The following is a 20,539-nucleotide window of genomic DNA, read 5'->3' as shown; positions in this document are numbered from 1 at the left end:
AGGAGTGAACTGTGAGCTTTCTCGAGCATTTAGCCTGCACCTAGAGTTATAGATATATTCTACAACCTTGTCAAAACGATTGGAAGATAATTTCAACTTAATTACAGCATTCCGTGTCGGAGCTTTATCAGCTTTTCGTGCCAGCGACGAGGCGCGCCGCTAACTTTGGAGGGCTCTAAAAGCTTAATTACCTGTGCTTGGCCTGAGTTGTTTTATCGATTTCAATCCCTTTCGTGCTCTGATACACTAGTGAATTTCTAAGCTTGTATGGAACCTGATAGCATCTAAAAATGTGCACGGGAACGATGATATGTATTTATGGATATATTCGTGTAATAAATCTTCGGTAAGTGCACTGTTTGCTTTAGAAATTCATTATGTTACCGTCGAGTTGGTAGCTAAAGTTTGATAAAATATTTAAGGGTACGATAACTGCGATTCAGTTATGGAAAGCGGAGTGGTTGTGAATTAAAGAGGTGATTTAAAACAATAGTCATGTATGGGCTGCCGAATGTCGCACTGAGGACGCGTAACAAGGTGGAATGGACAGTGGCAGGCTGGAGGCAGTCCCACCTGGGGCAGTGCATCTGGACACAGTAAGGGCTCTGCACCAGACTGTTGTCTCCTTGCGAACTGCTCTAGAAGTCTCCAAGAATGAACTAAAGGAGTTGAAAGAAAAGTACGAACAACATTCTCGTTGCATAGAGTACTCTGATCTCATAGAAAAATTGACTTTAGAAAACCATATATTGAGAAGGAAGATAATAGATACAGGATTTGATGAAAAAGAGCAAAATGTACCAAATATAAAGCTAGAAATCACATGCAGCCCTAGACAGAATGTAGAAGAGAGTGAGGTAATCATACGTACTGCTACTACAGAACCTCATAGTGCTATTACTACAGATATAGAACTTGAGGAAAAACCTGAACAGTTAACAGAACATTCATTTTGCTCTGTTGAAAAGTTGAATGAAATCAAAGAAGAACAACTACAATCTCCAGGACTAAATGTTATAGAACTATCACCAGAACGTCAAGTGTCTAGCATCACACAGGAATCAGAAAAATCTGAATTGGAACAAGAGGAAATAGATGCTGATCAGGAAAAAAGTCAATTTACTACATGTAGAAAGTCATCAGAAGATATTCCAGCCAGTTTTAAAACAAAGTTAGAATTATTGTCAAAGTTTGATGTAAGGATAAAAGTACAGACTTTAAAAGAAGGTGTGACTACATCAAGTACAACTTCTGATAGTGATTCTACTATTGAAGAGAAGAGAGGTAAAGAACCAACAGACTCAAAATCTTTTCAATTTGAAGAGAAGAGGACACATTTTGAAAACGCTGAAGACAATCGTGGAAATAAAATAAGATTTAAAGCAGTTTCGTCTGAGAACATTAAAATGGCAGTGCCAAATGAAGCTGAAACAAAATCCAAGGTGGATAAATTTGATGTTCAAGTGCGGATCACATCTGAGGAAAATCTGGTTGTTAAGGAAAAAGCAGAGAGGAGCAGAAGAAAGGACACTCTTAACTTGGACGTTGATGACTTGAGTCTTAGGTAAGCAAGTAAGCATTTCCATTTTGAAATCAATATAATCTGCTAGCTGCTAGCTAACTAGCATTTTAAGTTGTAGCAAGCAAGCAAGCATAGCAATTTAGTATATTTTATTTCAAAAATGTCAAATCATTTTGTGGTTCAATTTTCATTATATGAGTGTATAGCTCAACTCACACTGGCGCACAGTCGAAGTGTCGCATCGCATCCTGTTTTTCAACTACAACACATGGTGACGCGCGTCATCGCGCGACGACACTCGCATTAGCGCGCCCGGATCACAGTGTGATTGGCGTCTGACGCGTCACTGCGCGCAACTAACGCACGGCGACGCCCGAAACCGCTTGACTTTAACCAAACGTATACGCGAAGGCGCGCGTCGTCGCGCGATTCCATATTTGCATAACACAAATTTGTACCTTAATAATGGCAAAATAGAGATGAATACGCTATATGCGACAAAACATGACACGTGTCGACGCTTCGACTCTGCGTTAGTGTGAGTTGAGCCTAAGAATTAGGTACAATATTGTTATGGTAACGATACCTCCAATGAACACTATGCCAGCCTTATTTTTTATTAATTTTCTGTTATTTTTGTAAACGTTATATTTATTTAGTAATATTAGACTCCCCGAATTTTATGAAAAAAATTAAAAAACAAAATAAATAATAGAACAGGTCCAAAAATTAAGTTGGCGTACTGTTCATAGGAGGTATCGATAATATGTTGAGTAGAATAATTATCTGAAATATGTCCATATACCTTTTTGCAACTACCTGTATTATTTTTGCATACACATCGCGACCTATTCAGCTATGCCTCAATTCAGCACGATTGTTTACTTGATTAGAATGTTTTCCAGATCTCTTTCAGAAGGCGACAACTCAGTATTTTCAGAAGGGGGGCAGACTCCCGTAGACCCCAACACTATTCCTCAAGACGACAAAGACCAGGACAACGGTAGTGGCAATGAGTCGGAAGAAGTTGATGACATAGAGCTCATATTCACCACTGACGAGTCCAAGGACATGAGTAATTTGCAGGTACGTAATCTTACGTTTTAGACCTAATCACCTCTATATAGAAGAGAAGACTTAGGAATATTAGGCGGCAGCATCCTCTTAAATACTATGATAATTTCATTATTATCTGCGGAAACTTTTAATTAGCCCTCAGCATACATGCACTGGGCTATCTGGCGTGTATTATATACAAAATAATACAAAATAAAAATGAAACAAACTGAAACAATTTTCGTAGGGCCACAAAGTAAACAAATTTTGCTAACTAAAAATGGAGGCATTAGTAGGATTTCTTTTCAGTTGCCTCGAAACCTCGAAGTACTCTAGAACCTACATAAATTTGATGGCAAACGTTCATAAACCGTACTCGCAAAGCTCGAGGAGTAGAAACTTTCCGTGCATACACTTACACGGAAGTGATCGCGTGTGACTTCGCCGTAAGTTACCTTGCACAGTGGTTGCTTTAAGAGGACCTTTGACATTCTTTAAATTAGAATTTCAATTCGCGAGAACTTGCATGCAAGAGTTCGTGTGGTTTCCGTTTACAACGTACAGAACCACATAGATTTTGCAGTGCATGTTGTAGAAAGTGGGCATATATAAATTATATTCTTCAATATTAGATTGTAGCTTTACACGATTGTAGTGATTTCATGCCATGTTTCCTATTTTAGCTAATTCAAAATCCAGTGGACCTTTCACGAAATATGGCACAAAATAGTGCACTTATCTTTTTTCTTCGAAATACTTATCGTCGTTTCGTAAAAAGGGCGAAAGCGCCATTTCGATAAATTTTTCAGGGGAGCATGTTTTAGCGACTGTTTTCATATGTTTTAAAATTCAGTGTTGGTTTTAATTAAGTTTAAGTATTAAAATTGAATTTAAAACAGAACGTAAAGATTTTAAAACAATCGTGAAAAACTAAAACATGAAATATTTTTCGCCCTTTCTACCAAAGACTGACGATATACAACGAGCTCCTTCCTTGTTAAGCGCTGCAAATTCAACTTTTGTTTGCGTGTAAAAATGCGTCTAAAATGACAGTCGTTTATTTCCCGTGACAGTAAGGGGGAGCTCGCGACTATGTATTCAAAGGCATGCGAAATGCAATTAATCATACGATCGATCGTCGGATATGTTACGGAAAATTTAAGCGTACCTCATTTTTCCGATGTAAATTTTAGTTTTTATCGTACCACTTTTATAGAACATCATTTTTTTTCGTTAACTAGGCCAGTTCACTAAATTAGGTCACCTCATGTAAGTACTTAAGGGTGAATGGAACAGCGGTATCGCGAACTCGCTTGAACAATTTAAAAAATACACGATGCTTGTTTTGCAGATTTATTTTATTTGACATTTCTTGCATAATTTCAATTTGCTTGCAAATATACTCACGCGTTTGGATTCCCGTTGCGGTAAGTGGGCAAACCTGTCTTGCCTGCAAATGTAGTGAATACATTTCTCAACCTTTTCATATGCTTCCCTCTCACCTCTCATTCTTCTCACTACGCGCACCGTACTTTTTATACAGCCATACACGCTATAACGTCGTCTTCTTCAATCGATGCCATGTCGAAATTGACTGACACCTCTCCGGCCGGATAGTCCCACATACGCTACGATAAGCGGCCTGTACACCTGCGCAAGTGTATGACCGGCATTAAGAATGGTCTCGATTTTATGTGAAAATGTTCTTTTCTCAAGTAATAAAATTCATTGATCCAGGCATTGACTTACAAATAAATGGACGACGGGTCTAATACAAAAACCACGAAAAAAATGTCCCAAGTCAACCTATTCGAAATTTAAATTGTAATGTTCTCGCAGTATCGCGCTGTCAGTAGAACAAATGAAGACTAAAGCGGAGTTTGGCGCTCTGTATACGATTTTAGCGCCTTACAAGTGCGGACACTTTAGCGCGGACCCGACGTCCATATAATTGTAAGTCAATGGATCCAGGACAATTTTTCACAATTAGTATATCTGGATGTCATTTATAATCGTGTGGCAGCTAATATTAGCTATCTACACATTCGTGCCAACCTTATGTTTGGATTATGGTCATACGTACGTCTATTGTACCTATATAAAAGTAAAAAAGAACTTTTTCAAATCATGACTACATTCTACTGCTGTTACGGTTCACTGGGCAGATATTTCCTGGACAGCTAGCAAGGCCCTATTTTTGCTGCAATATTGTGTTCCATATTGACGGGTAGAGAGAACCAGCACTATGACAGGCATAAGGGACTTACGATCTTACGTTCTGCCATAAAAGTTCGTTGGAATAACAAATAAGGGGCGATAACTACTTTCTATGTAGATCGTCTAAATAATTGCGACTTTTAATACCATACAAATAATCTCTAGATTGAAGTACACTATGTAACAAAATTTTACCCCGTTTCCCCATACTTAGAAAGTACAAAAAATGTTGATTATGCTCTAAAAAGTTTGTTTTTGTGGTCAGAACATTAATATGGGAATTTTTGACGTATATGGGTATATGTAACATATATTCTATTCATTATCCTGAGCACAGAAGCAAAGTTTGGAACGCATAAGGTCATTTCCCAAAACTTTTTAGACATAGCAAAGCAGGAAATGACACCCAAAAAGATTGAAGGGTGTTAGGTAATGCTGTCACCTACATAACAAAGTTTTACGACATAAATTGGACGTAGTTAAACAAAAAGCATCCAATGCACATCCAGTCTCTTTCGAGATTCGGAAGTTTGAAGTTTAAAAGTATTTTTCACTCTATTTCTCGTTTTATTTTCAAAACTTATAATATCATGTAACTCGAGATATTTATTTATGTTTATATGTTAGATTTTTTTGCTGATCATGGTACATATTACTCATTTTTTGATAATTTTGTGGATTGGATCCTTTATTGGATTTTGCTTAGCTACGTCCAATTTAACCCGCTTATGAGTTAAAGTTAACGAAACTCTGATAACACGTGAAGTCCCCGACATTAAACACCCACCGTTCCGGCTTTGGTTAGACACGGAATACATAGCTTACATTTTCTTACAGGAGGACCTGGTATCCATTCGCGAAGGAGAACCATGGGTTCCAACCTCCGCATCGACTCACTCCACACCAGTCCTTATTAAGTTTCACACTTTAGATCCTGACTTCCAGCCGGGAGGTGACCTTTACGACGACAATGTAGAGAACGGCAAAGCTGTCACTGAATCTCCTAGAATGAAAAGGGTGTCACTCCCAAGCGACACTGATATACGTAACGTGCCATTCAATGGCAGAAGCCTTGATATGCCTGGAAGAGGTATTTTAAAAAGCTACGATAATAAGTCGGATAATATGTTATATAGGAAAAGTCCAAGCGCGAGTGCAAGAAAACTCGACAGTGTAGACAGTCTGGTGTGCGAGTATAATCGAGGCATGAGTTTTGATACTACGAAGTCATCAAGTTTCGAGATGGGGTCCAGTATGGAGATTCTCCAAAGGGAAGAGAGCATGGACAGTTTTCACAGAACCAGCCATTTGGGGCATCGGTTCTCTGTGTTTGCTGAACCTGATATTTCGAAATGCGGTATTTCTGAAGAGGATTTGGGTGTAAACCTTAATGTTAGGAGGAACACTTGCCCTAATCCGTTCCAGTATAGGTGAGTTGTTAAAGTTACTTGTAACAGCACTAGACAATCACATCAATTACCTGTAAGGTTGCATGGCAGGGCGCGACATGTGCGAGAGCGACGTAAAACGGTTTTAGTAGCCATAGAGCACCTTGTGAAAGAGTTCATCCAGGGAAGTCCTGCCACCTTACCTATTTCAGCTATCGATTTAGTAATGTGAGCATTATTGCTTTCTGGTTTCGAAGGGTAGGGGTGCTGGTGAAATTACATTATTACATTTATTCTTTCTTATAAATAAATGTAAGAATATATGGGACCAGAATTTTTTCGGTACTATTTACGCACTTGCTACAAAAAAATAATCTAGATTAAAACGATTATTGGTTGAATGTAATGTTGTTTGAAGACCGTCAGCGTACCGCGGCGTGTCCCGCGCGCCAGGGCCGTTCAAGGCGGGCGGCATGGCGGGTCGCGTGCGCCCCGTGCTGCGCGACGGCAGCGGCCCGCGCCGCGAGACTGGCGCCCAGACCGACGTCTCCGCGCTACCGCCGCGCTGGGGTTCCGATGGATACCTGGCTTATAAAGTGAGATTACATTTCTAATTTAGTTTTTATTGAATGTTATGATGTTTCACCACCAAGATATTCAATATTTTTTTGTGAAATTACTTCACTATACTCTAAACAAAAAGTTTACAAAATACGTATTGATTCGTATGATTTAGAAATAAACATAAGTTTTTGCATCCTATTAATATTTACTGCCAGATGATAAAAAAAAGGGTAATGGTGTATGAAAACACACAAAATTATAAGATTTTATTTGATATTAATTTACTACATATTGTATCATCTAGAATCGCTTTCCGATTCCGAACTTATACCACATCCGATACCACCGGAACTCGAATGTGTGCAATTTCTCCCTTCAAATCGAAAAGTCACTAGGGATGACACAGTTTTACAAATAATTAATTATTGATCATTTTTATGTCATTTGAAACTTCCGTTGAATAAATATTATTCATTACAAACATGGCTTCAAGATTTAGTATTATACATAATCTAGTTGAATTTCGTAAAAAAAAATATTGAAATTGTAACTGTGAAAGAGTCTGAGATGAAAACCTTAAAAATCATACGTTTTTGTTTGTTGGCATTTGTTCTACATCATATTTTTCTAGAGTATAGTTAGTTATAATTGTTAAACAAAGATCGAACATATCGAGTTCTTAGGTATTCGCGATTGTTACACATAGGTAATGAAACTATTTAAATAGCGTATATTTGTTTTTTCAAACAAACCAACGTTTCGGGCCCTTTACAGGTCCCATGGTCACGGTTGACTGAGGTGGTACGGTCTTCAACCAGTTATGTCTAATATTGATGCAAACCATCAAATTTTTACTATAGTTACATACAATAGTTATTAATTAAATACCTTATTTTTAATTTTACAAAGAAAACATTTCAATTTACGCTATTTTAAGTTTTACAAATTATTTCATTGAATGAATTTTTATTAAGTTCAATTTATTATTAATTATTAATAGAAATTAGAATAAACTAAAACATATTAATTAGTACGCCAGTCTTATGTCTGTTTGGGATTTTTCATTAGAGGAAATACTGGATCCCAAACTGGTGGTACGGAGAAACCATCTTCCCTGTTGAAATTAGGATGTTTTTTAATTTCAATGGCCTCTCGCAGCATCCTGAGTAGATAACGGACTTCTTTTGCAAGGACCTGGGGTTTGTCAAACTTCATTGAATGTGTAGGTTTATCCACGACATGCTCGCAGATTGCAGACTTGTTTACGCGACGGTGTTTGATATCAGCTGTATGTTCTTTGACGCGGGTACAAATACTTCGCTACGTTTGTCCAATATAAGAGAGACCGCACTCACAGTCAAGCTTGTAAACTCCTGCATCCTGTAAGGGGATGTTACATTTCACGGATCTCAGGAACTGAGAAATCTTCCTCAGGGGCTTGAAATAGTTCTTGATAGGTGTACGCCTGAGGACTCTTCCTCTTGATCTTGTCTGTAACACTTCTCACGTAAGGTAAAATGGCAGGTCTTCGCTCGACTGTTGGCGGTTTTACACGGGGCCTGCGGTATTGGCGTGGAATCTTCAACTTATTCGCATGTAGGACTTGCTTTATATGCGGAAGTTCCCCTGCCAGATGATTACTGTCGCAGACACCATGTGCTCTCTGAAACAAAGATTTGCCCACGGTAGCTAACTGGCTAGGATGGTAATGGGAATTACCATTGACATACCTATCTGTATGGGTTTTCTTTCGAGATCGAAAAAAATCACTTCGATCCGGTTAGATTTGAACCAACGTCTCCTAGCAATCCGTGGCAGACGCTATGCCAACTAAGCCACGGAGCGAACCAAGGGACCTCATGATTTTTTCCATGTGCTTGTTGCAAATCTTTGTTTTTGGTTCTGCCATCTGAGAAATCTACGAAAGTTTTTAATTGAGATTACATTTTCTAATTTGTTTTTTCTTTCTTACGTGTTATATACTTGTATTTCATTCATACCTAGGCCGAGGGTTGGGTTCCCAATTCTAGGACCTACCCACAAACCTGAAAAGTGTTACAGACGATAAAACGTTATTATATAAAACTGTACAATTATTATACCTATGTAAATTTCGTTATGTTTATAATAAATAAAATAAAATAAATAAATATAACCAATTAAAACTCCGTTTGTGGGATCTTTTCTACAGTGTACAAGCATTTATTTCGAAGAAATTGTAATTTTATGTTGTTTCGACAATATTTTGTGTTTATTTATATTTTTGGTTACTATTTTATTTTATATTTATTACTATTGTTTATTAACCGACTTCTAAAAAGAGGGGTTCTCAATTAGACGGTTTTTTTTGTATGTATGTTACGCGTTAATTCCGGTTTGTGAAACGATTTTGATGATTCTCTTTTGTTGGAAAGAGGGTACCTCATAGTGAACACATTTAAATTTGAAGAAAATATTCCACCTCTAATGGTGGCAAACTAGGGGGAATGACTTTTGAGGTTGGTTTTTTTAGTACGCTGTACTGAGATTGTTGTAAATTGTAGTATTCTGTATTCTTCTATTCACACATCAAATATCATTCGGTAGTGTAGTCAGTACCTAATTTAATTGCAATTTTTGCATTATTTCTATTAGTGTTCATTTACGATATTTGTAAATAGTGATTTTTATTGTTTACTAATGAATTAGGACAATTTTAAGATTCAGGAATCTTAATATATTTTCTTTGATTCACAGATGGCGCCACCGACAGTACCGACGCTGCCGGGGCGCAGTTCCGGCGCGGCGGCGGCGGCCCGGCGCCTGACCGTGCCCGACGCTCGCCCGCCGCCGCTGGTGCGAAGAACTGACGAGACACGACGGGTGCTGCTAAGCGACATCGGTTTGTTACATTACCAAAAAAAAAAGATGGCGTCGGCAATATTTAAAAATCTAAAAATTTTTTAGTTAATTTATACTTACTATTACAATGAGTTACTTACTCGTTTTTAAATAATTAATGCATTATTAATAATGGAAATAAATTAATTTGATATTCGCTAAACACGGTGCAGTTTAAATCGTGCAAATAGCGGCGCTTGTTGATATTTTTTATTAACTGCATGAAAAATAATCAATACAAGCTGAGCTATTTTGTTCAAAATTTAACCTTCACTGGGTTCGTGGAATAGCAATTTTTTTTTTATGGTAAAACAAAACTTATGGCGAATATTTTTCAAAATAAGTATATACTCCAGCGACACCTGACTGTCATTCACGTTTTTCTCAACATTGTTTTTCATACTGCATTTTCAAATCATAAACACATATCATACAAGGTCATATAAAACATGATTATAAACAAATTTACTATGATACTAGGTAGTGGATTTGTTGCATGACTTACGGGCATTATTTAATTTGACTACCTCCTGCTGTCTCTATTTTTCTTCCGATACCTATTTCTGAAACCTTACTTATTTCTGTCGCCAAGCTGTAACGTGAGCATCTATACTGCGTTCCGGTTTTAAAGAGTAAGAGTACTGGTGAAATTACAGACACATGAGATTTGTCAACTTATGTCTCAGGGTGACGAGCGCAGTGGCAATGCCTCTCAGATTTTTGCGATTTAAAACTCTGATAGACTCTGCAGCTGCTATGGACAGGCGTGTCGTTTGCCGCCAGGCGCACGACTTGTTCGCCCCATTACTTAGTATCATAAAAAAATCTGCCAATATGGACATTTTTTTTTATACCAGTTTTAAAAATACTGTATGTAAGTGAAGCATATATCGCACTGCTAATACAATAGTGTATTAACTCAAAAAGTGAATTTATTCAGAATAGCTGAAAAACGAATTACTCAATTCCCGTGAAAGAATATTAAAATTTATGTATAGGTTAAAATGTATTAGACATCTAAACAACTCCTACTTGCCAATTAGAAGTATATTTAGAAATAAAAATAAAAAAATAATTTCATATTTTTGAGTAAGGACTGTTTTGTCCAGAAGTAGCTCACAACACATTTGTCTCATTCTGGGTTAAGTAGATATATTTTCATGGTGACAATATTCTAACGACAATTTTATTGACGTGTAGAGAAACAATTTTTACGTTCAGAAATGGTATAATATTGAATTTCACATATCTTGAGTTACAACACTATTGTAATAGCAGTGCTATATCTGATTTCTGTTTTTTGATTGCACTTCCAGGTTTCACGTCAATGGTGCCGGAGTTGTCCCGTTCTGCCGACCCAGTGTGGGCATTAGCTAAAAAAGCGCACAACGACGTAGAACCCACCACCACCTCCACTTCAAAGTAAGAGTTCTCTTCAGCGCTAAGCCTTGGACCTCACTTGTTTGAAAATAATTGTTAGAAAACACAAGGAAACTTCTAAGTTATTGCAATACTTATTTTATTGAATATCGTGACATTTTTACTACCATGACATTCAAATGTTTTTTTGTGAAAATAGTATCTAATAGAGTAGCGATGGGATCAACTCGAGTTGACGTGATTGCCGACTCAAATTGCAACTCGAGTTGACTCAACTCGGTGTCTGACAGAGCAATCGCGAGTCGCGAGAGCGACGCGGCGTATATGAACTGAGAAATGGTGAAATTACAGGCACATGGGACTTGTTAACTTATGTCTCAGGGTGACGGGCGCAGTGGCAGTGCCCCTTACATCTTTGCTATTTAAAGCTTTGAGTGACACTGCAACTGTTTTGGACAAGCGTGTAGCTTACCATCAGGCGCACGATTTGTTCGTCCCGTCACTTGATATTATAAAAAAAAACACGAACAGACGGTTTATCGAGTTGGGCATGATCGGCCGGCCGACTGCGGCTAGATCCGCATGTTGAGATCGCAAACAGACGCTAGACGCTAGAATAAGCACTGTGAAAGGTACGGGCGTACCGAGGCAATAGATCTACACGCACGAAACGCGCACCCGCGTCCGCCTCGAGAAAGGCGCAGACGCGCGCGGACACTGTGAACGTAACGAGCGTCTATGTACATTTGATTTACACGCACCCGCGCCCTCTCCCGCGCCCGTCCCCGCGCTCGTCCTCGCGCCCGCACCTGCGCCCACACCCGTGCCAGCACCCGCGCCGCCACTCTGAATAAGACCTATAGGAACCGCTGTCGCCAAAACGCACACAAACAAATGATAAACACCACGAAATTTTGATAACGATTGGTCATAGTTTCTAATTTAAAAAGATGCAAGAAATGCTTGGTTGTTTATATAATTTAAACTTTACCCAGTCGCTATACCGTTGAAAGTTCAATACCTTTATTGCAAGTTACCACGTTTTGGTTTTATATTGAAATTTTTCAACGTGCTGCCATCTCGCGGCCAGTAGCTGGACTACGACGAACGATTAACATCTAAATCAATTCGATAAACTGAAAATTTATTAAAATAAGACGTACCGATGATATGAAATACTACTACGGGTAATATTTTTGGTGCGGCTATCATTATTGCACTCCAAAACAGCACAATAAGGCATTTATCTGCGATATTAGAGAATTTGCGCGAAAGAATGACGCAACCATACCGTACAAAACAAAAATGGCGGACTGAGTTCAAGTAGGTCTTTCGAAACCTACGGTTGGCACGCGTCTGGCGCTAACTAACCACTTCTACTGTATTTATTGTTCTGTGGCTATATGAATGAAGTATTCGACTCGTCGGGGTGGATACTTCGAAAAGTAGCTCGAGTTGACTCGGTGTGGGGGTAACTCTACACCTTCATCGCTATAGTACACTACTCTTAAAACTTAAGGTTAATGTTTCAATAGGTTCGTGTCGCGCGGCTCGTCGTACCGCTCGCCGTGCGTGAGCCTCGACCGCAGTTGGATGGACGGCGAGTGGGTGCGCAACCTGCAACTGCCGATGCACAAGAGAGACAAATGTAAGCATTACATTACGCTTTACCAACATCTCACGGCTTAATTCGGCTCTCCGCTAAATAAACACACACACACACACACACACTCACACTCACACGCACACTCGCGCTCACACACACACACACGCGCATGCGCACGCGCACGCGCACGCACACGCACACGCACACGCACACGCGCACACACACACACACACACACACACACACACACACACACACACACACACACACTAAATAATAAAAAAAAAGGCTCCAGCTACCATTGCTTAAGAAACCATGTTTGAAGATAAATAAAGATTATTATTATTATGGAATACAAAAATAGACATAACTTTCGTCAAGTGTCATGTTCAATTTTACTTGTTAACTCTACCGTACGTTGTTTAAAGTGATTGAATATGAATTAAATTGAATGATAAAATATGAGTCGCCCGGACAGGGACTTGAACCCTGGACCCTTGGATTAAAAGTCCAATGCTCTACCGACTGAGCTATCCGGGCAGTAATGGCAGTATTGAAACGAAAATACACATCGAAGAATAAAGACCTTCCAGTTGAGTCATCGAAATGCCAATAGAGTAAGAAAACAATCGGGCAAATTAGCAGCTTAATAAACAGACTGTTATAATCATAACATAATATTGACTCTTAAATTAACGTTTCACGCATATTTGTCATCCACTTTTAAATTTAAATTGTTAAATCAATTGATTAGGGAGGTCAATGTTACGCTTCGGTTAATTGCATAAGAAAGAAAATAAAGAAATATAAGAACATATTCTATAATATAAGTAACTTCGTAATTTTAAAAAAATTTGAAAGCTGCGTTCTCCTTTGCAGCTCTTAAATTTCTATCCTTAGGTTACCTGGAAGAAATAGCTACCTAGCAATACGGCCGACTCACTCTGTTTCGTGTAGAACAAGCTAGCTGGACAAAATTATTTTCGATTGCAATTCGTTTCGAATGCCTCTGCTAAGTGCAACTATCAACATTTCTACTGTTAAAAATCTCCAGAATCTACTAAAACAGGTACTTTAGACATTGAAATGCGTATTAGAAGGAACATAATATTTTATTTAGGAAACAAATAGAAAAAAAACACAAAGTTATTATAACCAATAGATCTTACAATATATATAAACTAACACAATGTGTACATAATTAACCAAATGACTTACTAAATTATAACTAATTAAATTAATGAAAATTGGTTTTTTTCTATTCATTTAATTAACCAATTTTGTGAGAGAGATTTTATTCTTATAATTAACCCTATCGATCGATGCAATAAAAGTGCAGGGTGCATTTTTTCAGATTAAAGCTGGTTCGATTTCCGCGAGTGAAATTTTCGAAAATCTATGAATGCAGTTTTATTTCTTTTAAAAAATAAAGGAATGTTTCCGTTAAGTAAAAATTTCTATCTCCAGTATTTAGAGTATTTTCCCTCCAGGTGGCATTACAAACTACCACCCTGTATACTCGATATAAACTAGCTTTCTCTGTCATACTTACATTACTGTTCTGTGTTGTCATTGTAATTTTTTATGTGCAGTAAAGAATATTTCATTCCTTCATTAATTCTACTGTCAAGTCAGGTCAGTGGTAGCAGAGTTATTTATTATTATTTTTTTAATCATGCAAAACTTCACGATTTCCAGTTGACGTTCCGATATCGCGGTACTCCATGCCAGACGTGCGCTGCCCCTTGCTCGATTACGAAACTGATCTTCTTATGAAAGAAGCAGACACCATGCTACGGACGTCTCTGGACGACTTGCACGACCCACCTTTTCATTGTAAGTATACCTACTAACGTGCCACTTGCATTTTCTACATTATTTTTCTTCAGTACATATATACGAAATCTTAACGGGAAATTCTTGACCAGTCCACACTGTATAGAATAATAACAACATAAGTAACCGGGGAAATGTAAAAGGTAAAGAAGAAATCAATAAATACCTTTAATTAAGCAATAAAATTCATTTTGATTTAACTGCAAAAACCTTACATTAACAGTCAATTTGTCTTGTCATAACACTGAGTCTTCTAACCCTGATATTGGCGCAATCATCGCGTAAAACGACAGAGCCATATCTTCATAAAAGTTGAACTTGGGGAACTGAAAAATTGTTTTAATGTATAGTAAAATCATGATAATTTTTTTATAATAAAATTCAAACTGATATGATGATATGTTGTTATTGTTTCAACAGAATTGTATTATTGACATTTTTTGTGAAATAACTCCACTAGTTTTGTTATGATTAATAGAAAGATCGAACACAGAAAAATTTCGACCCTATGGGACTTGCACCCTATGCTGCACCGTAGCATTGCTCTTACTAACTGAGCCACAGGTCAGGACTTGTGTGTGTGTTCGATCTTTGCATTAATCATGACTATGTAACAAATTTTCAAAAAGGTTCTGTTTCCGATTTGATTGTATTAGGTTTAGCAGCAAGTGTGTAGAAAAGAGTAGCTATACCTCTGAAACTTTGCTTTTGTAGCTGTCACAGTGGTATATTGAGACTTTTTAACAATGCGACATTAAATCACTCTGAATTTGATTTGTTTTACATAAGCATAGACACAGTCAGGCGAGAAATGACCAAACGTCACTTTGCCACGTCACGTGACTGGCAATGATTACACACTTGTATATTATTGTTTTTTGTTATGTAACTATGTTCTTTGTTTTTTTCTCTAATTAAGTATGTTGCGAGCCGAAGTTACAAAAAAAAATCAATTTACTTAATTAATTTATTAAAAGAAATTACAATAAAATTACAATGTAAAAATTATGGACGATAAGTAATCGAAGTTGGATTACGAATGCCGCGATATCCGATGCCCCGGGCCACCGTTTCTGCCTTTGACGTCAGTGCGGTCACGTTGTCTTCGAGTACGGGGCTGACGCTGCACCCCGTGTAGCGAACAAGCGCGAAGCGACGATGATGCGCCTCGTGCAATAACTATGTTTACAGGTCGCCGCTTATTCGGCGATTCCCTTACGATCGCCTTTAACACTCTTAAAATCTCTTTTTGGCTTGTTAAGCACTTGAAATTTGAATAGTTTCATGTTGGTGGAAATTCGTAAATGGCATTGGATTACTCATATTCAAGTGTACTATAATTGTATTATTTGTCCGTGAATTTTCCTAAAATGTAAAAATAAACAAATAAATATAAATAGCTGCCTATTTGCATAGCTACATAGTGGTATTTACATAACCTCGCAAATCTGCACATTTCTAGGTTCTTAGTCATCAATTTGTAGAATTTTTGTTGAAATATAATATTGATTTTAAATATAATGTTCCCATTTGTCTGTACGTATCTTTAATGGTACGCAAATTTCAACTTCGCTGTCCTGTGCACAATAGCAAACCCTAAAGTTTTTTCATGTTTTTTATGTTAAAACCAATTAGACAGTGATAACACAGAAACAAAAAGTCGTGTAATTTGTCGATTTAGCAGCTTTATCTTTGGCGTTCGTAAGTTAATGGCATGCACAGAGACATTAAGCAATTCCGAACCGAATGTGAATTCTCGCTCGAGCTGGATATTAAGAGTATAATATGAAGTAAATTAATTTACGTAGTTCTTAGGTTTTCGCGGTTGCTATACATTGGAAATGAAACCATCGTTTCGGATCATTGACTTACAATTATATGGACGTCGGGTCCGCGATAAAAAGTGTCCGCACTTGTAAGGCGCTAAAATCGTATACAGAGCGCGACACTCCGCTTTAGTCTTCATTTGTTCTACAGACAGCGCGATACTGCGATGACATTACAATTTAAATTTCGAATAGGTTGACTTGGGACATTTTTTTCGTGGTTTTTGTATTAGACCCGTCGTCCATTTATTTGTAAGTCAATGTTTCGGATCTAAACCGTGTATATTTGTTTTGTTGCTTTTTCTTGTGTGATGATTGATGACTTTACCATCTCAGTCAACCGTGACCATGAGACCTGTAAAGGGTACCTGTGGGCTACCACAACCTCTTAAAACAATATTACTTTAACCTTACATTGACTTTTCGTACCAAGACGCGCTTAAAGTAAGCTTCATGTAATGTTAAAACTATGATTTTATTGGCAGCTTTTTGACTATTGATTCACTCAATTCGTACTATGACGCGACTTTAACATTAAAGTAATATTGTTCTTATGTGAAATTTAGCAATCTTTAAATAGTTACTCGGACGCAGTGGAAACAATATTATATTCGAATTTATTGTCTAAATATTGATTTGTAATGATTAAAAGTTAAGTTGAACTTATTTACATAAATCTCTTCAATATTTTGTTTATTTTTTTATTTAATAGTACATAGGATCAATCATTTCTCGTTAAATAAAAATACGCGATGTTTATTTCGTAAAATTATGACAGCGACATCTATACGCTCCTTGGCGACACTAACATTTGACACTAGACTATAATTCCGAATTCACAACGTGACTATCAACGCTCAGCTTGTTTTATTTATTTTTCTTCATAAAAATGCGGAAAAATAATTGAAAACAACTAACTAAAAAAATTTTAATAGATTTTATTATTACATACTTTTTTAAAGTTAAAATTTTTTGAATGTAAATAACATTAAATACAATATAATATAATAAACATTATATTACGATTCGGAACATTAAAAAAAAGAGATGGCATTATATAGTTCATATAGCGTTATTTCTTTCCTATTTCTAGTAAGGAATAGATAATATTGGGAAATCATTCGTTCTTTCAATCACTTTAGCAATAATACATTACTTGGTTGACAAGTTTGTCATCGTACGAATATGAGTAATATTATAATAAGTTTAGTTTATGCTTACATTGAAATAAGATTGCGTTTGGAAGGGTTATGGTAGGCCGCCTGCACTTACGCGATTTAGATCCGACAAAATAGTTCATGTCTAAATGAATAATAATAAAAAAATTCTATTGAACTTACTTTCACTGCTAAGTATAATTTTCCTATAATACCACCTTTTAGTGGACACAATCCAGCCGATGGGCAAGCCGTACGTCCCATTAGAGCCGCGCCATCTTAAACTTGGACACTACGTGAAAGTGATCACTCCAAATGGAAGGATTGCGCTCGGCCGAGTAAGGTACGTTAATAGAATAAATGTTCGTAATAAAACTAAGATCAGTTGGGGTAAGAGGAACGCCGTAAACGAACGAACGTAAGAGGACTTGAAGCCGTAACTCATAATCTAAAGAGTTTACTTATATATTATATATTTTAATTCATTTGTGGTGAGAGTACCAACTCAACATCTGTCGACCTTCATGAAAGATGAATTTTGGCCGAAGGGCGTCATGTACCGACGTTTCCGAGGCCGGCTATCTGACACCCACGTTGCGTCACACGTCGCAGACAATACGTGTAAATAATAATTAGTCAGTAGTGTTTTTATTGTATTATTTTGTATGTTAGTCTCTAAGGTATATATTTATGGGTCTTTGTTACCTGTATGCAAATTAAAAAAAAAAATATATAGTCACTAAGTCGATAAAATAGACAAACAAATTAGTGCAAACGATTTTAAAGAGATGTCGCTGCTTCAAATACGAAAGGCGGAAAAAATAAATTTGACAGTTGCGAAATCTTGAGAACACGAGCTTATACATTACCTCTTTAAGAAATACGATGACTGTTCCTCTTGCTCCATCTTTTGGGGGAAGAGCTATACAAGCCAATTTGCACGTTTTCGGCAAATATGTACACCGTAAGTATCGAATTAAGCGTAATGATTGCTAAAACATGTAAATCTGGTGAATAAAGGCGAGTTTAGTGAGCTTCAAAATTATTATGAGACTATCTGTGGCCATAGCATGGCGATATATCGCTTGCGATATGTGATAAATCTTCCCGTTACACATTTACCTCAGTTGAAGCTATCTTGCCATTATATATTTTTTTTGCGAATACCATACCAGTCTCATTCGTTCATTTGTTTATTTCATTATGAACTATCGTTATACATTTTGAAGAATAAGGATAATAATTTGAAATTGCGTATATAGCCATCTTTATCGTTTAATCATTGCCGCGAAAATTGTAAACCTTTCAATTGCATCGTTGTAAAACGACGAAACAAAAAATGGCGGGTTTTTGTAATTTCAGTTTTTACATTGCATTAGTTTTTATTTACGTATTTCTAATTACTCTGAATGTATAGAACTGTATAAAAAATGCCCTTCTCACTTTTTGCCAATAGTTTATATACTATGCAACCTGCTTCTTTTTTTTATTTCTTTTTTACTCGTCTGTCGAGCTCATTTTATACGTTGATAAAATTATTGTGCAGAAAAAATCAGGTGTGACCTTGCAGCCATGTCTGGCACAGCGATATACTTTCACGGTGCTCGCCATATTCGCTATTGTGATAAAATTAAAAAATGGCGGTTTTATCACTCGAATTTGACAGCTAAATGTGGATATAATAGTAAAACTATTACGCGGCGGAATGCTACGCATGCTGTTCTTCCTAGAGATGAAAATATTTGACTCGAGATAAATTATGTTCTTATTATGTTACTGACTTTAATATGTTATATGTTTTTATCGAATCCAGGTACGTGGGTTATGCAGGCGCGACTGCAGCCCATAGCAGCGTGATGATCGGTGCCGAGTTCCCCGTCGCGCAGAATCCCGGCCTGCCTCGCAACGACGGCATCTACGCCGGTCGGCGGTACTTCTTATCGCCTTTGCAATACAATGCACTCTTCGTGCCTTTTAGCAAAGTCGTCATGGCCTGGCAATAGATATGAAGCTGAATACTCCGAGGTATGTCAGTTTTTGTTTCACTTGCGAAATGTACGGACAACTTTCAAGGTTATGAGGAAAAAATAAGTAAGAAGAGATAAGCAAGAAAACATAAGTTAGCATTTATTTTTATGCATATTTTATTAAAAATTTTGCCATAATATATTATTATAATAAGACAAGCAGTATGACTCCATACAAAACGCCGTCTCGTAAGGACGCACACATTCGCATAATCTCGTGATGTACTCGCGTTGCATAGCGCGGGTCATCACACGCGCTATTAATTGAGTCGAAACGGCCGCTCAGTATTTAAAAAAGACATCAAGTAGTAGGCGTGTTTATTGTTGTGTCGAACAAGAGTACCTCAAATTCAGAGTTGTTCAGCATTTCATTTCTATTTTATACTCATGCTCCCATAATCGAGATACCAATGTGCGGTAATATCATAAGAATGTCAATATGAGGTTGCTGCATTTGTTATTTCGATATAGCACAACAATAGTGGGATGAATACCTTTTTTTTTTAATTATTTTTACAATAATGTGACAACCGTACGCTCCGAACGACTATACAGGCCGGTGTTGGACTACTTGTTTTATTATACTGTTACCGTGTGGTAAATTACTGGATATTGGCCTAAGTTCTTGATGAAGAAAAAACAACAAGAAAATAATAGAGGTTCGTTTGCGCGGTGGAAATTTATATATAAAATATATTGAAGTTATTTATGTAATAACAAATGTAACTATAACGCCCTTTATAACACTGAAAGACGTAACTAAAATTTTAACACTTTATATTGGAACATAGAATGTAAAATTTGAAATCAGACGGTGCAAACAACTTTTTTCTATCAAAAGTGTAAGTTCCTCTTATAAATGGACTCTACCAGTATTCACTATTGAAACTTTGTAAAAAACAGAATAAAATATAATAAAATATAGTGGCAAATTTAAAATGTTGTTATCCAATGGTACTAATGGTGTAATCGTAGCAGTTACAACCTGCCCACGTCCCTAAACTAAGATTAATGCATAGTGGATCTTAATTACATGTTTATAGACATTATTTAAGCGTCTTACATGATCATAATCTTAAGA

The 20,539-nt window shown here is 37.0% G+C and overlaps 1 protein-coding gene and 1 non-coding gene across 2 annotated transcripts; one reads left to right on the top strand and one right to left on the bottom strand.

The window, feature by feature from the left end:
- The first annotated feature begins 70 nt into the window (after positions 1-70).
- LOC113231260 lies at positions 71-19,943 on the top strand. Its single transcript, XM_026465494.1, has 10 exons — positions 71-1,564; positions 2,428-2,608; positions 5,633-6,225; positions 6,602-6,779; positions 9,484-9,628; positions 10,944-11,049; positions 12,543-12,655; positions 14,311-14,448; positions 17,657-17,774; positions 19,245-19,943. Exons 1-10 carry the CDS (start codon positions 543-545, stop codon positions 19,432-19,434), a joined length of 2,784 nt encoding a protein of 927 aa, XP_026321279.1. The 5' UTR covers positions 71-542; the 3' UTR covers positions 19,435-19,943.
- On the bottom strand, positions 13,080-13,152 carry Trnak-uuu. Its single transcript has one exon. It is a non-coding gene; the product is annotated as a tRNA-Lys (tRNA).
- Positions 19,944-20,539: the final 596 nt, after the last annotated feature.

The sequence above is a fragment of the Hyposmocoma kahamanoa genome, unplaced genomic scaffold (genome assembly GCF_003589595.1).
Source record: "Hyposmocoma kahamanoa isolate Upper Pololo Valley unplaced genomic scaffold, ASM358959v1 65, whole genome shotgun sequence".
Classification (NCBI taxonomy): Eukaryota; Metazoa; Arthropoda; class Insecta; order Lepidoptera; family Cosmopterigidae; genus Hyposmocoma; species Hyposmocoma kahamanoa.
The sequence above is the reverse complement of the archived record's forward strand: the minus strand, read 5'-3'. Positions and strand labels throughout refer to the sequence as shown.

Excerpts from the sequence above, each read along its gene's own strand:
- LOC113231260 (XM_026465494.1), top strand. The coding sequence starts at position 543 with ATGGACAGTGGCAGGCTGGAGGCAGTCCCACCTGGGGCAGTGCATCTG. Across the intron at positions 12,656-14,310 it reads GATGCACAAGAGAGACAAAT|TTGACGTTCCGATATCGCGG; the intron begins GTAAGCATTACA and ends CACGATTTCCAG. Across the intron at positions 14,449-17,656 it reads GCACGACCCACCTTTTCATT|TGGACACAATCCAGCCGATG; the intron begins GTAAGTATACCT and ends ACCACCTTTTAG.